This window comes from Lonchura striata, chromosome 9, assembly GCF_046129695.1.
Source record: "Lonchura striata isolate bLonStr1 chromosome 9, bLonStr1.mat, whole genome shotgun sequence".
NCBI classification, from domain to species: Eukaryota; Metazoa; Chordata; class Aves; order Passeriformes; family Estrildidae; genus Lonchura; species Lonchura striata.
The window spans coordinates 6,682,630-6,703,063 of NC_134611.1; the positions used below are offsets into that span (position 1 = coordinate 6,682,630).

The window sequence follows — 20,434 nt, forward strand, 5'->3', positions numbered from 1 at the left end:
CCTTTTTATGGAATTCACTATTAATTTCAGAACAGGACAGTCTATTTTGCAAAATGTTCACCTCTGGAGCTTATTCATTCCTTGACCTCTGTGTTAATGCAATTAAGCAAAGGTGATTCCTAGAACAGAGGTAGCTTAATGCCTATCCATTGGGAAGGATGTAGGGATTGTGGCCTTTAATTTTTTGACTTTCATTGTGGATTGTGGTCCTAATCCTTTGATTGTGGAATTTTTAAAAAGTATATATGGCAGTTGGCAAAAAATCTTAATGTTCCAGTAAATGCAAAAGCCATAAATTCAGCTGCTGACCTTTTCCATCCAGGTCACATGTGACATCTACTGGAGTTTGTCAGGCTGGGTGCAATTTATGGAGCTCATATAGGTATCAGCTGTGAAGGCTGAACTTTCATGAAATGTCTTTCAAAGGCACTTCCAAAACCCTTGTAAAAAGTCAGTATGGCCTTTTTTTTTTTTTTTTTTTTTTTTAACGGGTATACATTCTGCACACATTTTAAAAGGTCTCATCGTGCCACCTCTGCAAATTTTCAGCACCTGGGAAACTTCAGCTCTTAAATTATTACTCTTTACAAAATAGAGAAATCAGGCCAGGCATGTAATTACTGCCATCACCAACTTCCAACAGCCCCTTCCCAAGCCTGGCTCTCTGAGCATTCCTTTCTTTCTGGTGTGCAGCCTCCTGCCCCTCTCTGGGATCGATGGTTTTGATGGTGTATTGTCAGTCAGAGAAATGGGATTTGATAGTGCCCTCAAGCAGTTGGGAAGAAGGGAAGGAATACAAAACCCAGCCAGGTCCACACCGTCAGCGTGAGATCAATGCTCTCAATAATACGTTTGCTGCCACGTAGCACCCTAACTGTCGCAATTAATAATGTAGAAGGAGCTGATTAACTTAAGTAAAGTGCTCTCCACTGTGTAAACACACAAAGATCTATAGGGCCAAAGAGGAAAGAACGAACAAAACGTCATTTTTATATTTTATGTGGACACATTCTTGCTTTCTATTCTGCTCTTGTAACAATTACTGTACTAGCCACTCTGACAGAGTCAATAAATTGATCGTGGGCCTGATGCAGCAGCGAGCAGACTAATCCAATACAGCATTATCTGCCGTGGAGGCTGGGGCGGGCACTGGTGGCCAGGAGATCAGCCAAGCCAGCCAACAGCAGCAAGGGGCACAGAACCATCACCTTGCCCTAGCCTGGCTTGATTTGTGTGTGTGAGTGCAGGGTGTGAGAGTGCTCTGCCCACGCTGCGCCCTCAAAGTCCTTCCAAGGCTCCAGCTGGCCACAGGCCCCTGTGGGATCAGGGATCAGCCCCTACACTGGACCCTGTGGCTCAGGGAGCATCAGCTCCTCTCATTGTCTCATGCTGGCAACCACGAATTTAAACACCTGATGACTCTTCCCCCACTACACCAAAGTCACTGCACCCACCACAACACAGCAAGAAGCTGCCTGTCCTCTGAAAAACAAATCTGGGAATCCCCTCCCATGTCCCCTGACCTGTGAACACAGGGAATGTCACATTCTGTCAGCTTAAATGGCCACATGGGTCTGGTATTATGTCTCTGACAGTGGTTGCAGTCCTCTTGGGAGGAAGCTGCAAGAATCCCTACAAAGGAGATGGACCAAAATGATTTGGCCTGAGGGGAAGCTTCTTCCCAGCCCCATGCAGTAAGTGGTAGGGCCTTGTAAATCCACGTTAGCGGGGAATATGAGATTGAAAAAATAAAAATAAAAGAAAGTTTCCTGCTGAATGGAAAAAAGAAAACTGTTTTTTGGCAGAAGTTCTTCAAGAAGGAGAACATAGGCCATTGTTATTATGAAGACTTTTCAATGAAAACACAGAAAATCATTGCCTTTTAGAGTAATTGTTTAGCTAAAGAAAGGTTACACAGCTTGTAGAGAATTTAGTAAGAAATTAAATCTCTCCAGCTCATTCATCATATTTCTGCATTTGCCAACTCCTCCCACCAGGCCCACACTTACTTCTTCCCTTTCTTCTCCCCCACTGTGGAGTAAGTAATGGCCATAAAACCCACAGAAAGGCAGCCTTACGCACAGGCTTCCTGGTTATTGTGAGGAGGGGGAAAACTCAGTAAGTTTAATTGCTTAGTTTGGGAAATTCTTCTATGTCCATTGTAAATAATTCTATGCTAAATCTACTGGAAATAGGATGCTGAGTGCTGGTTTCCAAAAAAGAGTCTGAACTGTTCACCAGAGCCTACAAGGAGGAGGAGGAGGAGGAAGAAAAAGCCCAGGAACAACGACCTCCCCTGCTGAGGACTAACCCAGGCATTTTGGCTCCATCCCACTTTGAAGATACAACCACATGATGTCATTGGGAAGTTTTCTGTGAATCTTTACCTCTATAGAGTAATATGTGCTTTCTTTTTGAGGTGTGCTGTTCTCAGCTCTTTTTGGGAACTGACCTGAGCGGGGAATTTCCTATCCACCTCTCTCTAGGCTCACCCTGCATTTTCAGAGCCATCTCTGGGACATCCTCAAGTTCAGAATGGTATTCCTACGTCCTGGGTGGAAGAGGAAACACAGCACCAAAATTCAGGTCATGTGTCAGTTGCCTGATGTCATTGGTGCAACAGCAAAGCACTTCTTGGACAGAGATCACAACTTTGAGTGATCATAAGGGGGCTCCAGGTTTTGGAGGAAAGCAGCCAATATAGGAAAATCCACAGGTCCCTGGAGGGTTTGGCAGCAGAGTGATCCTTCTAAGTTCAGCAGAAAGCAGCAGTTCCACACCCCAAAACTGTGTTTTTATACCTGATCTATGCAAATTTCTCTTCTTTACACTCTAAAGATGTTATTCTTTCATGGAAATCGTGTTCTGAACCTCTCACTACATTTTCTGGACAGGCCAAGAGAAAGAAAAGGAACATTCAAGTGTGCTTAGAAGTGCTTTGCAGCTGAAATTGGACACATGTGCTGGCTTAGGGAGGTTACTGTAAGGAATATGGAATTCTTAAGGGTCTGAGTCTAACAAATGCTTCCAAGTTAGTGGTTTTTATCTCCATTCACACTCAGACACAAGCACTACATCCAGCCTCGAGGATGAGTATTCTGATCCTGAGGAGGAACAGTCCTCTGAGCAAAAGTAGCTCTGACCTGGCTTATGAACAGCTCTGCTCAGAACCCCCAAAATAAAGTGCCTGGTGTCATTCCTGCAGCCCCTGATGTTCTCTGCCATGTCCCCCACACACCCCTCGAGGTGTCCTTACCCTGCCCTGTGTGCAGAGCGAGGCTTTGGCTCAGCTGTCAGCACAGAGCCACAAAACCCTGCCCTGCCCCTGTCCCCCTGGGCCAGCAGGTCCTGCCTGGTGCCATTCCAAGGCAGCAGGGTGTGCAGGCAGCCAGGCCAGGCAGCCCGTGGGGCTCACGGATAAAGCACACGGCCACGAGCTGCGTGGGGCTCAGCATCCCCAGGGAAGGGGCAAAGGGTAGGGCACGGTGGCAGCGAGAGGCAGGGATGGAAAATCCCCACGCAGGCAGGCACACACGTTGGATTTGTGCAGAGGGAAAAAAAAAAAAAAAATGTGTGCACTGGTTTCTTTCTTCCATAGGGTGGCAATGGAACCTGGGCACAGAGCAGCTCCGTGGTTTCAGCTGCAGGAGCGAAGCGCTGCGGGAGCTGCATCAGCTTCCCAGTCAAGGTGCTGACTTTGATCTATGGATTCTATACACTTTTGGAGAATGCCCCCAGTGGGGCTGCTTCCCTGCCTGCCTCCTGGAGAGGGGCATCACCTGCACCACACTCCTCAGATTCCAGTGTCTGGGCAGCAGTGCCTGGCTGCTCTCACAGAAGGACCCTCTCCTCTGGAATTGGCCTCCCCCCCTGCTCTGACAGAGCTCACATCTGCTATCCTACAGGACACAGCATCCAGCTCATTTTTTTTTTCTCATGCCCTTTGTTTTAAAGTGCTGCCAGTGAAAAATTGCAGGTTGCAGTTTGCTTTCTTATTAAAAAAAAAAGAAAAAGAAAAAATAAAAAATTGCTTGTGGGGAAGCAAAACGGGTTTTGCCTTGTCTCTGGGAAAGAAAGTAATTGTACAATTAGGTTTGTGGATGCACCTGAGGCATATGGTGGTTTTTTTAGAGATAAATAAAAGCCCAAAAGGAGAAAGCTACAAAGATACCACTGTCTAATTTGGGAAGGGCAGGGAGCAGGAGAAGATCTAAAGGAGTTAGCAATTTCCTTGTACTTTAAACACTTTGCTAAACTTCAGTGATTTCCCTCCTAAGTTACTATTGCTCTTCTAAAGATGTATTTTACAGGGTGAATTTTTGTACCTAGTCTTTATAAGGCTGTTCTGCTGAGCTTGCTGGTTTTCATACCTGTTATTTTGCTGCCTAGATAAGTTTGTTTAACTTTTGGGGTTTTTCTTAAACTTTATTTCAGTGTTCTAGGCAGGTTACAGGCCTTTTGTTTCAGTTGTTTTGTGCTATAAAGGATGAGGTGTATCTAGAGCTCTCTTGTAGCTGGGTGGCTCTAGGGCCCCACCAGGGAAAGTGTGAAAACACAAGACCTTTGCTTATTATCCAGGATCTGACAGTGCTTTGGGAATGTGCAAAGGCAGAACCAGGAAGAGCTTCTAGAAATAAGAGCTTCTGTCCTTCTAGAAGTAAGTTTTATCTTAGTGAATAGTTTTATATAGTGAAATAAGTTTTATCTTAGTGAAAGCCAAGGGAATAAATATTTGGGTTTGCCCTTAAATAAGTTTTTAGAAACTACCTGGGATGGATCTGATATAGAGCGTGTTTGCATTAGAGAGAGATTTTTCCTGAAACAGCTGGTCAGGTCTACAATATTCACTTTCTCACAGGGTAAAGTGGTTATCCTCTGCCTGGGTGCCTGCAGTTGGAGGCAGTTTCTGTTCCCTGCATCCTCATACCCTCCCTGTGCAGGGCACATGGGCCAGTGGCAGGTAGGAGCGATTAGATGGAGCAGGCATGTGTTTCTCAGGAGCTGTTTTTAGCATCCCAAGTACAATTTCCAGGAAGGTGTAGGCTAAGTAGGTGGCAAACAGGACTCAGCATAGTAAACAATGTTCAGTGTGAAGTGGAGCTGCAGCATGATGAGTACAGAGCACGCGGATCCCTAAAAGAATTTTGTACCCTAGAGCAAAGCCAGGGCATTAGAGAGCAGCAAGCAGCATTTGGAGTGGTGTGTGGCAAACCCTGGTCACAGGTTGCTGGTTTAGCATTCCCAGCTGCACACACTCGCAGCCCATAGCCTGTGTTTCACTATTAATTTTAGGAAAAAAACACCTCAAAATTCAGACCCTTTTATTCACCTCGGTGCTACCGAGAGGCTCGTCCCTAATTAATGTGATGGGACTTTCCCATCCCTCCACCACTCTCTGTATTGCAAGTCCTTGGCAATATGAGAGACGTATCTATTACTAAGTCATGAGGTATCCAGACCAACTTGCTTTTGAAACCAGAGCCCCTGTACCCCAGGCATCCTGTATTTCTGATTTGCATATGGAAAAGGCAGTTAAAAAGCTGATGCCCCCATATTGCTTGCAAGTCAAGTAGCAAAAGTAAATGATTTATCAAGCAAAGGTTACAACACCTGTGCCTTTTTGTCAACATATCCAGGGGATGCCAAGTCAAGTGTTGCTTCTAATAGCTCAAACAGAAATTTAGATTCAAATAAGCCCCAAGACAGGACAATTGTGCAGTGAGTGGAGTGGCAGAGTGATGGACAGTGTAAGCAGTGGATGCAAAACCAAACCAGCTGAAAAGTTTGGAAGCTGCTAAAACCAGGCAAAGCCAACAGCCCTTTGGGGGCTTTTGTTACCAAATCAGAACTACTGACTTAAAAGAGTTTATTTCCCTATCTCTTCTGTGATGGAGTGGTTGTCCTGTTGCAACCTTTGTTGACACAGGAAGATGGCTTTTTAATGAATACTATATAAATGCTATAAAATTCCTTTAAGGGGTTATATTTGCCACAACATGACATAAATCAGAACATAGCGTTAATGGAAATGTCTACTGATAATTTTTCTAATATTGATTAAGAAAGGCATGTACTGGGTTTGGTTGTTTAGAAACAGCCCAGGACAGAATAATCCTTGCCCCAGCCCACTGTACATTTGCCTGGGATTTTAGTCCAATGTTCTGGGAATGCCCACGTATGGGAACTGTGACTCCTGCTATGTGGAACTGACACATCCCTTTGCACAGACTCACTTCAAGACTAATGATGATGATTATGATGATTATGATGATGTGCAAATAGTGCTTATAGTGCAATGTTCCACCAAGATAACATCAGAGCCACCAAAAATCTGACTAAAATATTTTCATATGGGTTGTAGCTGGACGATAGTTTTTAAAAAGCAGATGTTCACATACAGCCTTCATTTTTATTTTATTGTTTCAGCATAAAGAGTTGCTTAACCCTTATATTTAAGCTTGACTTCCAGAAGCTCGGAGTGTCCCCTGCTTCCTCTTGTCTCAGGTTGCTGTGTCCCTGGCAGCTAGTGGTCCTCAGGACCTGTATCATAGCCTGACTCTGGGTGTACTCTACAGATCCTGATGGAAAGGAGCCACCCCAGCTGCTTTTAATAACACAGTCCTATCTGTTTTTGCATTTTAATTTTGAAAATATCCTAAGTGGTCGTTCTATACACTAATGCTCTGCAAAAAAGAGCATAAAAGCCTGTCTTTGTTTGGAGGAATGGTATGTAAATCCCAAATCATTGCAGTTAGCACTTCTACCTCACTTCTCTGACTCAAAGCACAGTCAACTTCAGAGTCCTTTCATGAATAAGTAGTGAGTTTGCTGATAAATTATATATTTAGTATCAAGTGGGTTGTGGTGGTGTAATGATGTATAGAAGCAGGGAGATGCAGCTGGAGTCAGAGACTGGAAGCCAGTCTCCTTGCCCACTGCAGCATGTTAGACTTTAATTGAAAGCTGTGCTTGAGTATTGTTTTTCACTGTACAGCATTGTTATTCACTACACTGCATTACAGAGGAGCACTTAAAGTAACGCTAGAGCACTTTAAAATGATTTAAGTCATAAATAAGGAGGATAAAAGTTTACAGTCAACAAACTTATCTGGGAAACTTAGGCTGCAGGATGCAAGTAAGTTTTAAATATCTTTGGAGACTTAATACTGTTGTGCCTTACTACATAATCAATTTACCAACGGAGTTTTTCAAGTCTTCTGGAAAAGGTAAGTAGCATTCTCCAAAGGGTTTCAGGTTTCCTGAGCTATGAAGGAAAAGACCAAATGCTTAAGGACTTTAGCAGTACACCTTAATTTCAGTGTATTTCTGTGTATTCCAATTGTTTCCAAAACAACTGAAGAAATATGATTTAAATGGGAAGATGCATGAGAACTTGCCACACCATGAACCCCATAAAGCACAAGGCTGGAAAAGTGAGGTGCAGGCTGAGTTTTGCTAAGGCATGAAAAAACCCCCCAGAATCTGATGGGTTAAACCCCCTCTCTGCATTGCTGCTGTACTTTCTGTGACCCTATTTAATGCAGAGAAGGTTTGAGATTCGATATAGTTTAACCTGTGCTGTGCATAGAGCTATAAACTAAAACCCCTAACAAATTGTACACAAAGAGCAGACAGCAAAAAATCACGTTGTGCTCACAGGCAGCTGCTTGCAGCCCTGTAAACTAAAAATCTTTGGGAATGAGTGACCTGTGTTTCAGTGACAGTGGAGGTGCTGAAGCCATCACAACGAGGAGTCTGTCTTCATGCACCTCCTGTGGCATGTGACAGCCATTAATCTGCACACTAATTATTCAGAAGCCTATAAACCATTTGAAAGAACTTACAAGAGCCAAGGGTAGTAATGCCCAGTTTGCCAGTTATTTGAATTACTGCTTTTTAGTCACTGCAACAGCTCAAAAACAAAATCACAAAAACTTTGTGTAGTTGACCTTTAAAAGAATTGCAATGTAGTCAAGCAATCACTTCAAACTATAAACTACAGTGGTCCTAAAGCACTAACTTTGCTCACTTTTTTATACCTTCTCCCCCCCCCCCCCATGATAACGTGATATTAAGCCCAGACTTAATTTTTTCAACATCTGGCTCAAATTAGCTGCTAACAAAACTGCCAACAACTATTTTCTTAATCGACCCTGGGAATTTGATATAGCTTGGAAAAAAGCACATTTAAATCTCGTCCTTCTCCTAAAGAAACACAAATGTTTACTTGAGCTTCTGATTTGACCATAGCAGGACCATGAATTCAGCTAGCCCAGCTTTATAGGCCTGCCTCAACTGGACTTTTTTCTCTTTGCATAAGGAAAACAGATGTGCTCACAATCACAAAAATCTCCCGCTCGCTCAAAGCCCACCATGCAAATGGCCAACCAGGAATCTGAGTATTTTTTTTTACATGGAAGTCACTGGAGCAGTCTCACGTTGTGTCTGCTGGGGGACTACAGGGCACTGTTATCTGATGGGTCTCTCTGAGCTCCTTTTGCATATCACAGACTGGTCTGGTTTGGGTTGGGAGGGACCTTAAAGATCATCTTGTTTCATGGGACACATTCCACTAGCACAAATTGCCTCAAGCCTTGTCCAACCTGGCCTTGGACACTCCCAGGGATCCAGGGGCAGCCACAGCTTCTCTGGGCAACCTTTACCAGGGCCTCCCCACCCAGGGAAGGATTTCTCCTTACCATCTAATCTAAACACAATTAAATGCAGTGCCTGGGGAGCAGGTTGGAGCCAAAGCCTTTAAAACCCCGTCCCTAGAGCAAACAACTGCGTGCTGGGAGCCAACACCTTAGAAAGCAGAGAGAAGTCCTTCCAGTTACAAAGCAGCGTTATCACCACACAAGCCCCCCCAAAAAAAAAGAAGGAAAAAAAAATAAAAAACAAAGAAACAAAGGAAAAAAAACACAACAGACAAACAAACTGCAAAACTGCAAGTGACGTTTCACTGTAGTTACTGAGACCATGTGGGTGAAGTGACAGCGGCAGTGCAGCTGCTCCGCGGGGACACGTTAGAGGACACTGGAGGAGGAGGAGAAGAGGCTGCAGGCAAACAGAGAAGTCGAAAGCGGCCCACCTGAGTCTGTTGAGGGATATTTACAAAGCTTGGATCCCGTGGTCCAACACTGACGAATCGGTTTGCGGGGGAGGTGCTGGGTGTCGAGTAGGCTGTGAAGGGAAGGGACACATGCGTTGAGGAAGCGGCACTAGATTGCACACGAACAACACCAAAACACACTGTCTCAGAGCCACCTAAGCAGATGTTTGACATAGAAATGTGCGAACGTTTTAGAGAGCGAGAGTTCGGTTTGAGACACTGGAAAGGCTTGGGCTGAATGGTGAGGGGGTCAACACGTAGGGGACGGCCACAAATGTTGGCTCAAGGGAGGGCGTGAAGCTCTCCAGCCTGAAGGAGAACCACTGGAGGCCTTTCTGTGATGGGTTGGCACAGGAGATTCCTGCAGGTCCTGACTGTTTTCACTTGAATGGCTGGTATCTCTATTTTTAACAGAGTTTTGTATAGCAATGAAATTATCTAAGCGCTCATTAACAGAATCAGACCCTTTATTTCACGCTAATCCAGCATTCTCTCTGGATATAAAGTTTTGGTTTTCGTACTGCTGTGGTCTGCACTCTCTAAAATGTTCACTTGATGTGTTTGACAAACTAGGAAGATCCTTTCGGTAAAAAATTAATGGGTTGCAGTTTCACTGGGGTGGTAAGTGCAATCAGTCTGAAGGCTGAAGCTGCCTTTAAAATCTGGAGTGGCTCCCATAAATGTAAAGCTATTAAATGCAGTGCAAGCCAAGAACCCAGATTACTTCCAAACTTGAAGTACTTTAATGATTTTATTGTTGCATTATATTCTCCACTGCAACTGTCCACAATGCCACGTACTTCCACATCCAAAAGCTTTCAATGCATTTTTAGTCTTTGTCTCATTGAAAACCCTCAAGCAATCTTCTCTCTTCCTCAGTTTTTTGCATGTTTAGATCTAAATTCAAATAACGCAAATAGATGCCTTAATACAAAGAGGGCTCCTATCTATTTTGAATGTATTTATGGGAATGCATTCTGCTGAATAAAATCCCCAGACAACCTAACTATCCAATGAAGAGACAAAAAAACAATAGTAAAAGGAAAGTTACTTGCCAAATTCCAGTCAGGCTAAATATAATGTTGAGGCCTCAACATTACAGAAAAGTAAAGCAAGTTAAGGATCAGAGAAGACACTGATTTGGTTGTGTGGAGGAAACTCTTTTACCTTTCTGAAGGCAAATGTTTGGTGAAGAGGAATTACACTGGAGGAGCCTTTGGTTTAAGACTGCCAAATCAGATCACTGCTCCACCTTGGCCATTGTCACCTCTCTTAGAAGTCATAAGCAGATGCAACCAAAACAGGTCACATATTTACTTTCTCCTATTCTTTCCCACCTCTGATTATTTTCAGCTCAGGGACTTCCTGTATTTAAGGCCCTGGAGGGATTTCTCACCCAATGCCCAGTCTGTACTTGGACCAGTGTGGATGTTCTGCCTCCCACAAAGCCGTTGGGTGATGAGTTCCCAGGTCTAGGAGCATGCAGAACCACATCCTTCCAGTCTCACAAGTGTCTTGTGATGCCTTTTAGCTCTTACAGTTCATCAGTAATCTTCCCTTTCTCAAGATTCCCTGAAATCACCCCAGGAACTGCATATCTTCATTTCCTGCTGATATGGGGGGAGATAAGGCACTCCTGGATTCTAAGAAGGAATTTTTCCCACTTGTTTCTGGTGAGGTGAGCTTTTCCCTCCAAGAAGCTAACACTTACAAAAATCATGCAAGGAACACTTTTCTTTCACAAAGTCTTAAAGGAAATTTTAAGTGCAATAATTCATCTTCCTGAGACAGTTTTGCAAATTGTGGTGCAGCTTGAATGTTGTGAACAGGTAAGCTGGATGTTACTCTTACCTGCAAATCAAGGAAGAAATTTATTGAATAGATCTGGTGAGATGTTCTCGTCAGTGTTTTACCATGTTAATTTGGTTAATAATTCAAAGAAGCCACACATTTGCAAAGGGCATTTCCCTGTTGCTAGTGCCTTACATTAAGATTCTTCTGTGCTGTCCTTTGTGGTTTTTTTTTTTTTAACTAACTAATGAACTAATGTTGTGCAAGACTAAGAATTCCTTCTGCAGTGGAGAAAATTAACTTAGAGCTCAAAAATCAAACATCTGTTGTTTGGTTCTCATGGTCTACTTTTAAAGAAGCAGATTGAGTGGAGAGGCCATTTAATACCTTGGAGCAGGTAAGTTCCACCCAGAAGGGAAGGAACTCAAGATCTTGTTTACAGTTCCCCGCTGGCAGATACTTTTGCTGTGATATTTGGTAGAAAATCAAAGGGGAACCAGCAGAATGCTGACTTAAATGGCTTCTCTGTTCAAACAAAAAATTCTAAAGCATTTGAGAAGTGTGTAATATGCACAAAAGTCCCCTCAAAGCTTGCTGGGTGAGTTGCTATGTATACCTTCCTTCCGCTCCAAACGATGTTTAACTTGCTTTCTGAAAATACTCAGATGTCAGCTTGGTATTTCCTTCAGGTCATATAACTGCCTTGCTGAAGCCAAGGAGGGAAGAGCACCAAAATGACAAATATGCAGAGGATTTACACTGGATTCTCCCAAGGTGCTGTTCCCTCTTTGCTGTAAAATGTTCCGGGATGTTTGTGGATTGGAAGGGGCCATTTTGGCTTGGAATATTATTAAGCTGACATGGAATACACATTCCCCTGTTAGGGGGAGATTTATTTCAGGAAAGGGAGTAGTACTGAGTGTTGCTTAGACCATGATCAACTTCCAGCTGCATCTTACTGTCTTCAGATAAATACTCTTGGTTTACATGGAGGTGGGATTCCTGGAGGTCTGATCCCTAGACTTTGCCCCAGAATTAGGATGGGCAAACTGTCTCACTGGATAAAGCTAGGTCACATTGTTTTATATCATAAATATAAGCTGAGCCTATGCTGGGGCCTTCAAACTCCAGTTTGGGAAAAGTCAAAGCATGGAAAGGAACAAGGAATAGCAGCCAGGTCTCTTAGGCAGATCTCCAGATTTTATCAGCTTTGCTCCATGGGAATTGCAGAGACCTACCCTGGTTCACACCAGCTGATAGGTGTCCTGTTGGGCATGAACAGCAACAGCTTCCTGCCCAGCCTGCTCTTTCTGCTACTGGAATTCACTAAGGATTGTCTGTAACATCACAGCCCGCAGCCAAGGAAATGAATGTGATGCCACAAATTTGCTGTGATGCTTCACTTCAGGAACAAGCAAAACAGGAGCTGGCAGAGAAAGAACATTTGCTCACACAGACAGCTTTGATATTTAGCCAAAATGGCAAGAAATTGTATGAAAGACAAGACAAACAAACAGTTTTGGGGATGTTGTGTGTTTTAAAGTTGCCTGCAGTAGGGAAATGTTACTTTTAAATATACTTTCCTGAAATAATTGCTATTGAGAGCAGGAGTGTGTAATTTATCATCGTTCTGGATTAAAAGGATTGGTAAAGATGATTTAGGTGAGTGATGACCTAATGTACCACTAGGTCTCCCTTTTACAGACCAAGATGACAGGTACATGTGTTTGATGTGAAGAGTTGTCCTGTTTCTCAAGCTGCAGCAAGAGGATTAACTGGAGGAATGTGATGCAGTAGAACAATTCCTACTGCAGTGCATTCTGCAGCTGAGTGTCAGAGGGAACTGCAAATTTTAGCAAATTGAATGAGAATCAACCCTCTTTTTTATGGATGGGGAAAGGAGCGAACAGAAAGCTCAAACTTGCCCAGAAGGTGCTCAGTCAATGCATAGCAAAGGGAGAGAAAGCCAATCTGATTGCAGGATCATAGAAATGTTTAGGTTGGAAAAGACCTTTAAGATCATTGAGTCCAACCCCTACCCCAGCACTGCCAAGGCCACCACTAACCCATGTCCCTAAGTGCCACATCCACAGGGCTTTTAAATCTCTCCAGGGATGGGGACTCCACCACTGCCCCTGCTCCAGTGCTTGACCACTATTTTGAAGAAATTTTTCCCAATATCCAACCTAAACCCCCCCTGGTGTGACCTGAGGCCATTTTCCCTTGTCCTGTCCCTGTTCCTGGAGCAGAGCCCCGCTACTCCCTAGCTGTCCCCTCCTGTCAGGAGCTGTGCAGAGCCACAAGGTCCCCCCTGAGTGAGCTTCCTTTTCTCCAGGCTGAGCCCCCTCAATTCCCTCAGCCTCTCCTGGAGCTCCAGACCCTTCCCCAGATCCATTCCTTTCCCTGGACACTCCCCAGCACTTCAGTGTTTTTCTATTGGATTCGAGGTGTGGCCTCACCAGTGCCAGCACAGGGGACAGTCACAGCCCTGGTCCTGTGGCCACACCAGAGCTGATCCAGGCCAGGTGCCTTTGGCCTTCTTGGCCACCTGGGCACACTTGGACTCATGTTCAGCTGCTGCTGACCAGCATCCTCAAGTCCTTTTCCAGCTTCCCAGCCACTCTGTCCCAAGCCTGGAGAGCTCCACGGGATGTTGTGACCCAAGAGCAGGACCTGGCACTTGGCTTTATGAATCCTGTACTACAGCCACAAGATTGTTCTCCTCATCCTGACACAAATGCCATTTAACAGGAAAACTCTTTTGTTCAAAGGGACATTAAGCAGTAATGAGTTTGTTTAAGTTAAAGAGTTGTGAATCTCAGAAAATAACACTTAGTTTTAAAAAGCTGTTAAAAGTCAGGGTGTACAGGATGGCAGTATCTTGGGCTGCTCTGAAATTATTTAATTATGATAGTGATAAAGCCCAACTGGAATGTAGTGGAGGTGGTGTTTGCTTTGGGCAGTGACATACTAAACCCCAAAACTGCCAAGTTCAAGGAAATACTGTGTTGTGTTTGTAATGGGTTACCAAACAAAATCAAGAAGAGATCTGAGATAAGATAATGTTTGGCCTGCTTCTGATATCAAAGATATGTTCTATTGAAAAAGATTTTGTGGAGGAAAAATTAACCTCCCAAACCTTGTGAATCCCATCTCCATTGTGCCATCTGACTAAGGAAAATACTGGCTTTTCAAAGGGACAAGATTCACAGCTGAAACTGTCAGCTCCCAGAGCACGCCTGGCCACCCAGTAGTGGCAAATCCCCAGCGTGCATCTCCAGGGGCTCTTCTTTCCTTGGACAGCACTAATGTTCATGTTTTGGTTAATGTCACAGCTGGAGAGTTTCACTATTGCTCTGAGAATCATTAACCACCTTGTTGTGATTTTTAGCTCTCGTTCCCAGGAGGCCATGCCGTATTGAACAGCTGCTCCTGGCTCCTGCACCCCTCAGGAGGGCCATATTCCAATTTTTGGTTGGGCCGTGACTGCATTTTGTTTCTGCTGAGGGCTTTCTGCTAGACCAAAAAAGGGAAGGAGAATGGAGCAAATGCCAACCCCTTTCACTCCATTTCCTCGGGAGGAGGGGGGATCATTCTCTTCCACACGGCTAAGGAGAGAGTCTGGCCAAAATTTAACATCACTCCTGCCTTTGTTGCATTAGTGACTTTCCAATATCCTCCAGCCCTGCGGGGCAGTCAGCCATAGCCCGGCGACACTCCCAGAACCGGTGCGCTCCAGCAGCTCGTAACCATGGAAAACACCTTTTTGCGAGGCTTTTATGGAACTCTGGTGAATCTGCACTCGCTGTTTGAAGGCTAATATTTAGTTAAGGAAAAAATAAACACGGAGGGAAATGGAGGGTTGGTCCTGATTGACACACTGAATGGAGCCCAGTGGGTCCTCCTGGCAAACCCTGGCTGCGACGCCTCAAACTTCAGTTTGTTTTCCTCTTTAAGTGGCCAATGCTTCCACTGGCTTTGGTTTACATGTCATAGTTTTTCTTAGAAAATATTTCCTATAATCTACTTTTCTGTAAAATTTGTCCCTAAATTAAATTATATGCTTCTTTACAACTTGAGTCACTGTTATTCAAACCCCTTACCAAAAGGAAGATGCGTGCCTGAATATGTACAGAACTATATGTTTAGTCATCAGCGTGGCTAATTAACAAACAGTAATTATTTTCCTAATCTTTTGTTTAAATACCATTAAATGGCTGCTCTTGAGAAAACCTCCATTCCCAATTAACGTGGCAGCTGTCTGCTGAACACAGAGCCCAGTGACCAGCCCCAAGCAGACACCGATGGGTGTCCTGCTCACTTCAGAGGAGAAATACCCATTTTTCTGCCAGCTGAGAATCCGGCTAGAAACACTCTGGGCTTGTTTACACAATCACAGTATCATAAAAAATTAAGATTAGTGCTCAAATGTTGTTGGGAATTTTTTCTTTTCTTTTTGACACCAGACACTGCCAGTAAACTGAGTCACAACCGTAATGACAAGTACACACTGACCTAGTTTTGTTTTTCCCGGTTCTGAAGGCAAGGAGATAGTAAGGCACTGCTGACTGTGTTCAGTGATAACTATGACTAAACATTAACCTTTTAGATCCCACCGCTGAATCTTATTGATAGGACTCAAAAGTCCCCTCGGAAAGTGTCAAAACTTCCTGATAGCACCAGTGTTGGTCTAAGGTCAGAAAGAGGAGCGGAGGGGAGGGAATGAATCAACTTCTTCACTCAACAAAAATCTGCTGATCAATTCGAGAAGTCCTGATTCTAGAAGATCGTGTTCACAATCTCACCAGACTGTCTCATACTAAAACCCATTTCCATTTCCAAGCGAGCCAGAGCATCTTGCTGAGTTTGCAGTTGATGCACTATCGTGTAGCAGAAGGCAATGAAAACCTCTGAGGAACTACCAGATTTTAAAAATGCCCCCTGGAACCTGTGCAAGTCTCCTGAACAGTATATAAAGCTTTAAACATGTAGGCTTCACTTGGTCTGAAGAGTGAGTACCTCTTTGCACATCAAGCAGTGGTTGCATATAGCATTTAAATAATAAGCTTGAAAAGCACACAAAGGGATTTGCTCTTTCGATTAGATTGATTTTTGTTTGTGGATGTTATTTGGACTCCCTTCACTGTGGAACAAGTCCCCTACAGTTGCCATTAAAGCACTGAAAGCTTCCCTTTTGTTTTTAAATGTCAGTTTGAGCATAGCTTCATTAAATCATTTCACAATTAACTCCCTGAACATCCAGATTTTTTTTGAAAGCATCAGACACAGCTGAAATGCATTTGTTTCCCAGAAGAGTGACTCCAAAGTGGTATCCCCAAGTGTGCATCCAGGAATTCCTAAATTTGACTTGTGGCTACACAAAATGCATATGGGAGCCGTGTGGGTGGTGGGAGAGGATTAGAGCTTTCTCCCTGGCCTTAAGACATACCAAAATTTCTTGCTTAAATTCACGGCATAAGGGAAAGATGTCTGGCTTAATCTGGGAAGATTTATTCCCAAAAGAATGACAACTGAAGTAAACTGGAAATGGTTGTTAGTTTAGCCCAGTGTGTATAAGCAGGGATGTTTTCAAGGAGATTGCCTGACTTCCATGTGGGATTTCTCCTCTAAAACCTGGCTTGAGATACCAGCTTATCACAGAACCATGGAATAGTTTGGGTTGGAAGGGACCTTAAAGATCACCCAATTCCAACCCCTCTGCCACAGGCAGGACCACCTTCCACTAGATCAGGCTGCTCAGAGGCCCATCCAGGCTGGCCTTGAGCACTCCCAGGGATGGGATATCAACTTGAATCCCCATGGCAGCAAACAAGACCCCAAAGATCCGAGCTCTGTGTCACAGCTGAGCCACCGGCCTCGATTTCCCTCGCACGTGGTTATGCGAAATGCCAACCGAGTCAAAAATAAAACTGCAACCTTGAGCTAAGGCTTTCCCTGCTGCTAACACAGAAGCAGCTCAAGAGTTTTGTCCATGGTGGAGAGCAGAGAGCTCTCCTGCTTCCCAAGGTGTGTGCAGTCCTTGTCCCTGCACAGCCGAGCGCCGGCGGTGCCGGTAGCCCGCGGATCCCGCTGCGTCTATACTTACTTGGAGAAGTGGGAGAGGTGGCCCCTCCTTCTGTTGATGTGGTTGGAGGTTTTGTGTCTGGCACTGGCAGAGGCACAGGCCTAGCCATTGGTGGCGGAGGTGGTGGTGGCAACATTGGGGTAGGAAGGAATGGATTGTGCACCTTGCCTTGGCTGCTACCATTGGGCTGCCGAGAAACAAGCAAACAGACAAAAATTATACTAAAAATCAGCTATTAGGAAGCTCCAGTAAAAACAATCTAGTTAAAAACTGTGTGAAATACATTTAGAATTACTTGAGAGGCGGCAAAGAAAGTGCTGGCTCAAATTCTCCATGGACTTCAAAGAACTTTGTGTCAAACTCTGTGAACCTTGTGAAACTGTGGCAATTCTGGCTTTTAAATGCATGTTCTATTAGCAGCTTGTCTGAACTAAGATTAAATTGTCCTGGATTAAATTCTACTCCTCTTTACATTTCCTGCAGCACTAACCCATGCTCAGTGAGAGGTGAAGCAGTATTTTTGACCCCTAAAATCCCCCAGCTTCGTGCCTCTGTTATACCCTCAGGATATCATTGTTTAGGACTTGAGTGTAAATTTCTTAAAGATACTGCTCATTAAGAGAAAAAACAAGCGTTTTTGGTGGTCTTAAAAATCATGCTGATATCTCATTACAGGAAAATGAATGAGTGTATATTAAAATAACTGCTCTCCCACATCCCTTTTGAGTTAGTAATAGTGTAGTTCTTGGTTTAGCTGCCATTAGGATCATATGGAGGAATGACTGAACTTAGAACAGCTTCATTTTACACAGTGGGAGAAAAAACCACCCTCCCTTCAGTCTTGGGATGTGGTCAGTCACAGGCTGAAGGGGATCAGCTATATGAGTGTGGTCTTTCAATTAATCATCAGAAAAATGTGTCCATAAGTAAAAGTGTTTTCAAGTATCACAAAAACAGGGATCAGGCTTAGAAAAGCATGCCAACCCTCCCCCTGCTTATTAAGTTTACATTTTAAATGTAACCCAGCCTGGACACTTGAAAGCCATACAGATAGATGCCAAATACCATTATAAAGAGAAAGTAGGACAGGCTGTGAATCAGGTGTTCCATTTTAGTGACAAAAATGATGAGATCATTTTCGACAGCACTCTACAAATTGATCTCACTGCAGCTCTTCTGGCACTGAACATTGGCTTTTCCATTGATGATAAAAGCTCAGCTTTAAACACAGATCCATATTCTAAGTACTGCTGAAGAAAATAATGTTTTAATTCCTGATAGGGTTTCCATTAGCCTGAATTGCCGGGGACAAAATTCTCATCCTGGCAAAACACTTGGGACTTTATTTTCATTTCACCTGCTTTGGCACTGACAAAAGGCCTTAAAGTCGTGGAGGTGCAAATCACACTCGTGCTAGAGCAGAAATGGTTCAGGGGACAAGTAAGACTCAAATTCATCTGCATTTAACTTAGCAGCACTCCCACAGCCTTCAAAGACTGCAGTTACTAGAGTTTGCAGCAAGAAGCAATCCTTCAGAGGTGTTTATTTTTCCAACATCCAGCACCTTTAATAAACTAATATATTAGTGACATCTCTCAAGCACTATCTTGTCTCCCAATTAGGTCCCTTTCCTGCCAAGAAGACCCCTGCTGCCTGTTCATTGTGAGTGTGCTAACAGTTCATAATGCTGAATGGTTTGGGATAAATTAAGCAAATGAATACTCAAGGAAAAAGAAAAGCACTGTATTGATTTGTTGTCTAGACATAAATGTATCTGCTAACATATTGCAGACATTATTCAAAGCCAGGACTGGCTGGAATAAGTAGAGTCAGTTTTTCTGCTGGGGAAAGGAAAACACTGAGAACAATACAGCTTATTAAATAAGTGTAATAAATTAGATGCTAATAATTAAACTAATTCTCATTAACACTTTCAGTACGTCAGGAGAGAAGCAGTAATTTTGCCAGTTATTACTTCACTGGCTGGAAAAAGTTACATGCATTACATTTCATGAAATATTCAGAGCATTATTTTAGACTTGATTTACATAAAATTTATAAATTCTGTATTCGTCCAGAATGCTATTTCAATAATAGCAAGATGATTCACTTTATTTGATTAAAAAAAAAAAGAAAATGGTTATTTGAAGCTTTGGAACTCTGCTTAATTTTTCATAGAGATAAGGGGAAAAGATAACTGCTTACAGAAATAACAAACCATAATAAACTGTACTTTTAACATCTTGAGTTCAAGTACTGGTCAACTTGATCTAAAGTGCTATAAGGCAGTATCTTTTTTTTTTTTTTTTTAATGAACTTAGCTGATCTGAAACATCTGTTTCTCACCCTCCCTTTTCCTGCTCTTTCCCCCCCACTCTCCCCTGAACTTCAAAAATAATTAATAAAAATTATTCTGCCTTCGTATTTTGTTAACCCTGGTTCCACAAGGGTTACAACACATGCAGCAAAGTCGTTTGTGGGGGGACCCAGCAGGTCACTGAAGCACCAGCTTCTCTGACACTTTAATCTACTTCCACCACAATGTGGTCGAGTGGTTTTTTGGGGAGATGTCTTGTTGTTTTTAAAAATACTTTTGCAGCACAGCATTATTATAATAATAATAATAATAATATATATATATTTTTTTTTGGTTGTTGTTGTTGTCCCTTCCAGCAACTACTCAAGGCGCGCTCCTTCAGGCGACATGCTGTTAAAATAACCCCATCAATAACCCCGTGGTTAATTTTTACAAAGGACAAACACTTCTGAAGAAAGAAAAACGGCTTCCTTACATTTAGGAACCCCACCTGTCCAGCCTGCTGACCAGCGTCGGGGCAGACAAGTTGGACAAACTCTTTCAGAGTCTCCTGAGGATGATAGCGGATTGCTGGGTGTGAGAAGTATGGCCCAGGCTGTTGAATAATGGGTGATGTTGGAAAATGAAGAGTCGATGGTGTTGCATGTGGACTTGCTATAGGAAAGAAAACAAAGACGTTATATAGAGTTTTGCCTCTGGAAAATAAAACAGTTTAAAGCTGTTGTAGTTTTAAGTAGCTTTTTTTTTTGTTGTTGTCGTTGGTTTGTTTTTAAGTGTACAGTATTGTTTATACATCAATTAATATATTAGACCACATTGTGTCCTACACTCACTTCATCTAGATCCTGGAAGCAAAAGGACCCAGACATTTTGAAGGATTTTCTGTGTTTTTAGCGGACACGTAGCAAGGAATCAGCAATCCTTTGTGAGAGTGAAAACTATTCATCACCTTAAGAGCAGCCCTCATCAATCAGGCAATAAAAAAATGTATTTGGGAGATTAGGGTTGATTTAATTGACATTTCATGTAACTTGGATTTGCACATACCAATCCATTTTACATTGTAGTATAAACGGTCGATAATTTAAAAACAGTCTAACGCTTCTTGTTGTTGGGTTTTTTTTTCCAT

At 43.2% G+C, this 20,434-nt stretch overlaps 1 protein-coding gene across 19 annotated transcripts in view; it reads right to left on the minus strand.

The window, feature by feature from the left end:
• The window catches only part of NFIA (nuclear factor I A), a 349,636-nt gene that overhangs the window by 20,738 nt on the left and 308,464 nt on the right, over positions 1-20,434 (minus strand). For 11 of the 19 annotated variants that reach the window (XM_021542512.3, XM_021542543.3, XM_021542570.3 and 8 more), the window contains 3 exons: positions 19,781-19,959; positions 17,010-17,175; positions 9,092-9,183 (listed from right to left, as the gene is read on the minus strand). In XM_021542512.3, the coding sequence (XP_021398187.1) occupies positions 9,092-9,183; positions 17,010-17,175; positions 19,781-19,959 (437 nt within the window). Of the gene's footprint in view, positions 1-8,953; positions 9,184-17,009; positions 17,176-19,780; positions 19,960-20,434 lie in introns of those variants that run through there. The other 8 variants (XM_021542494.3, XM_077785322.1, XM_021542600.3 and 5 more) reach the window with 3 other exon arrangements.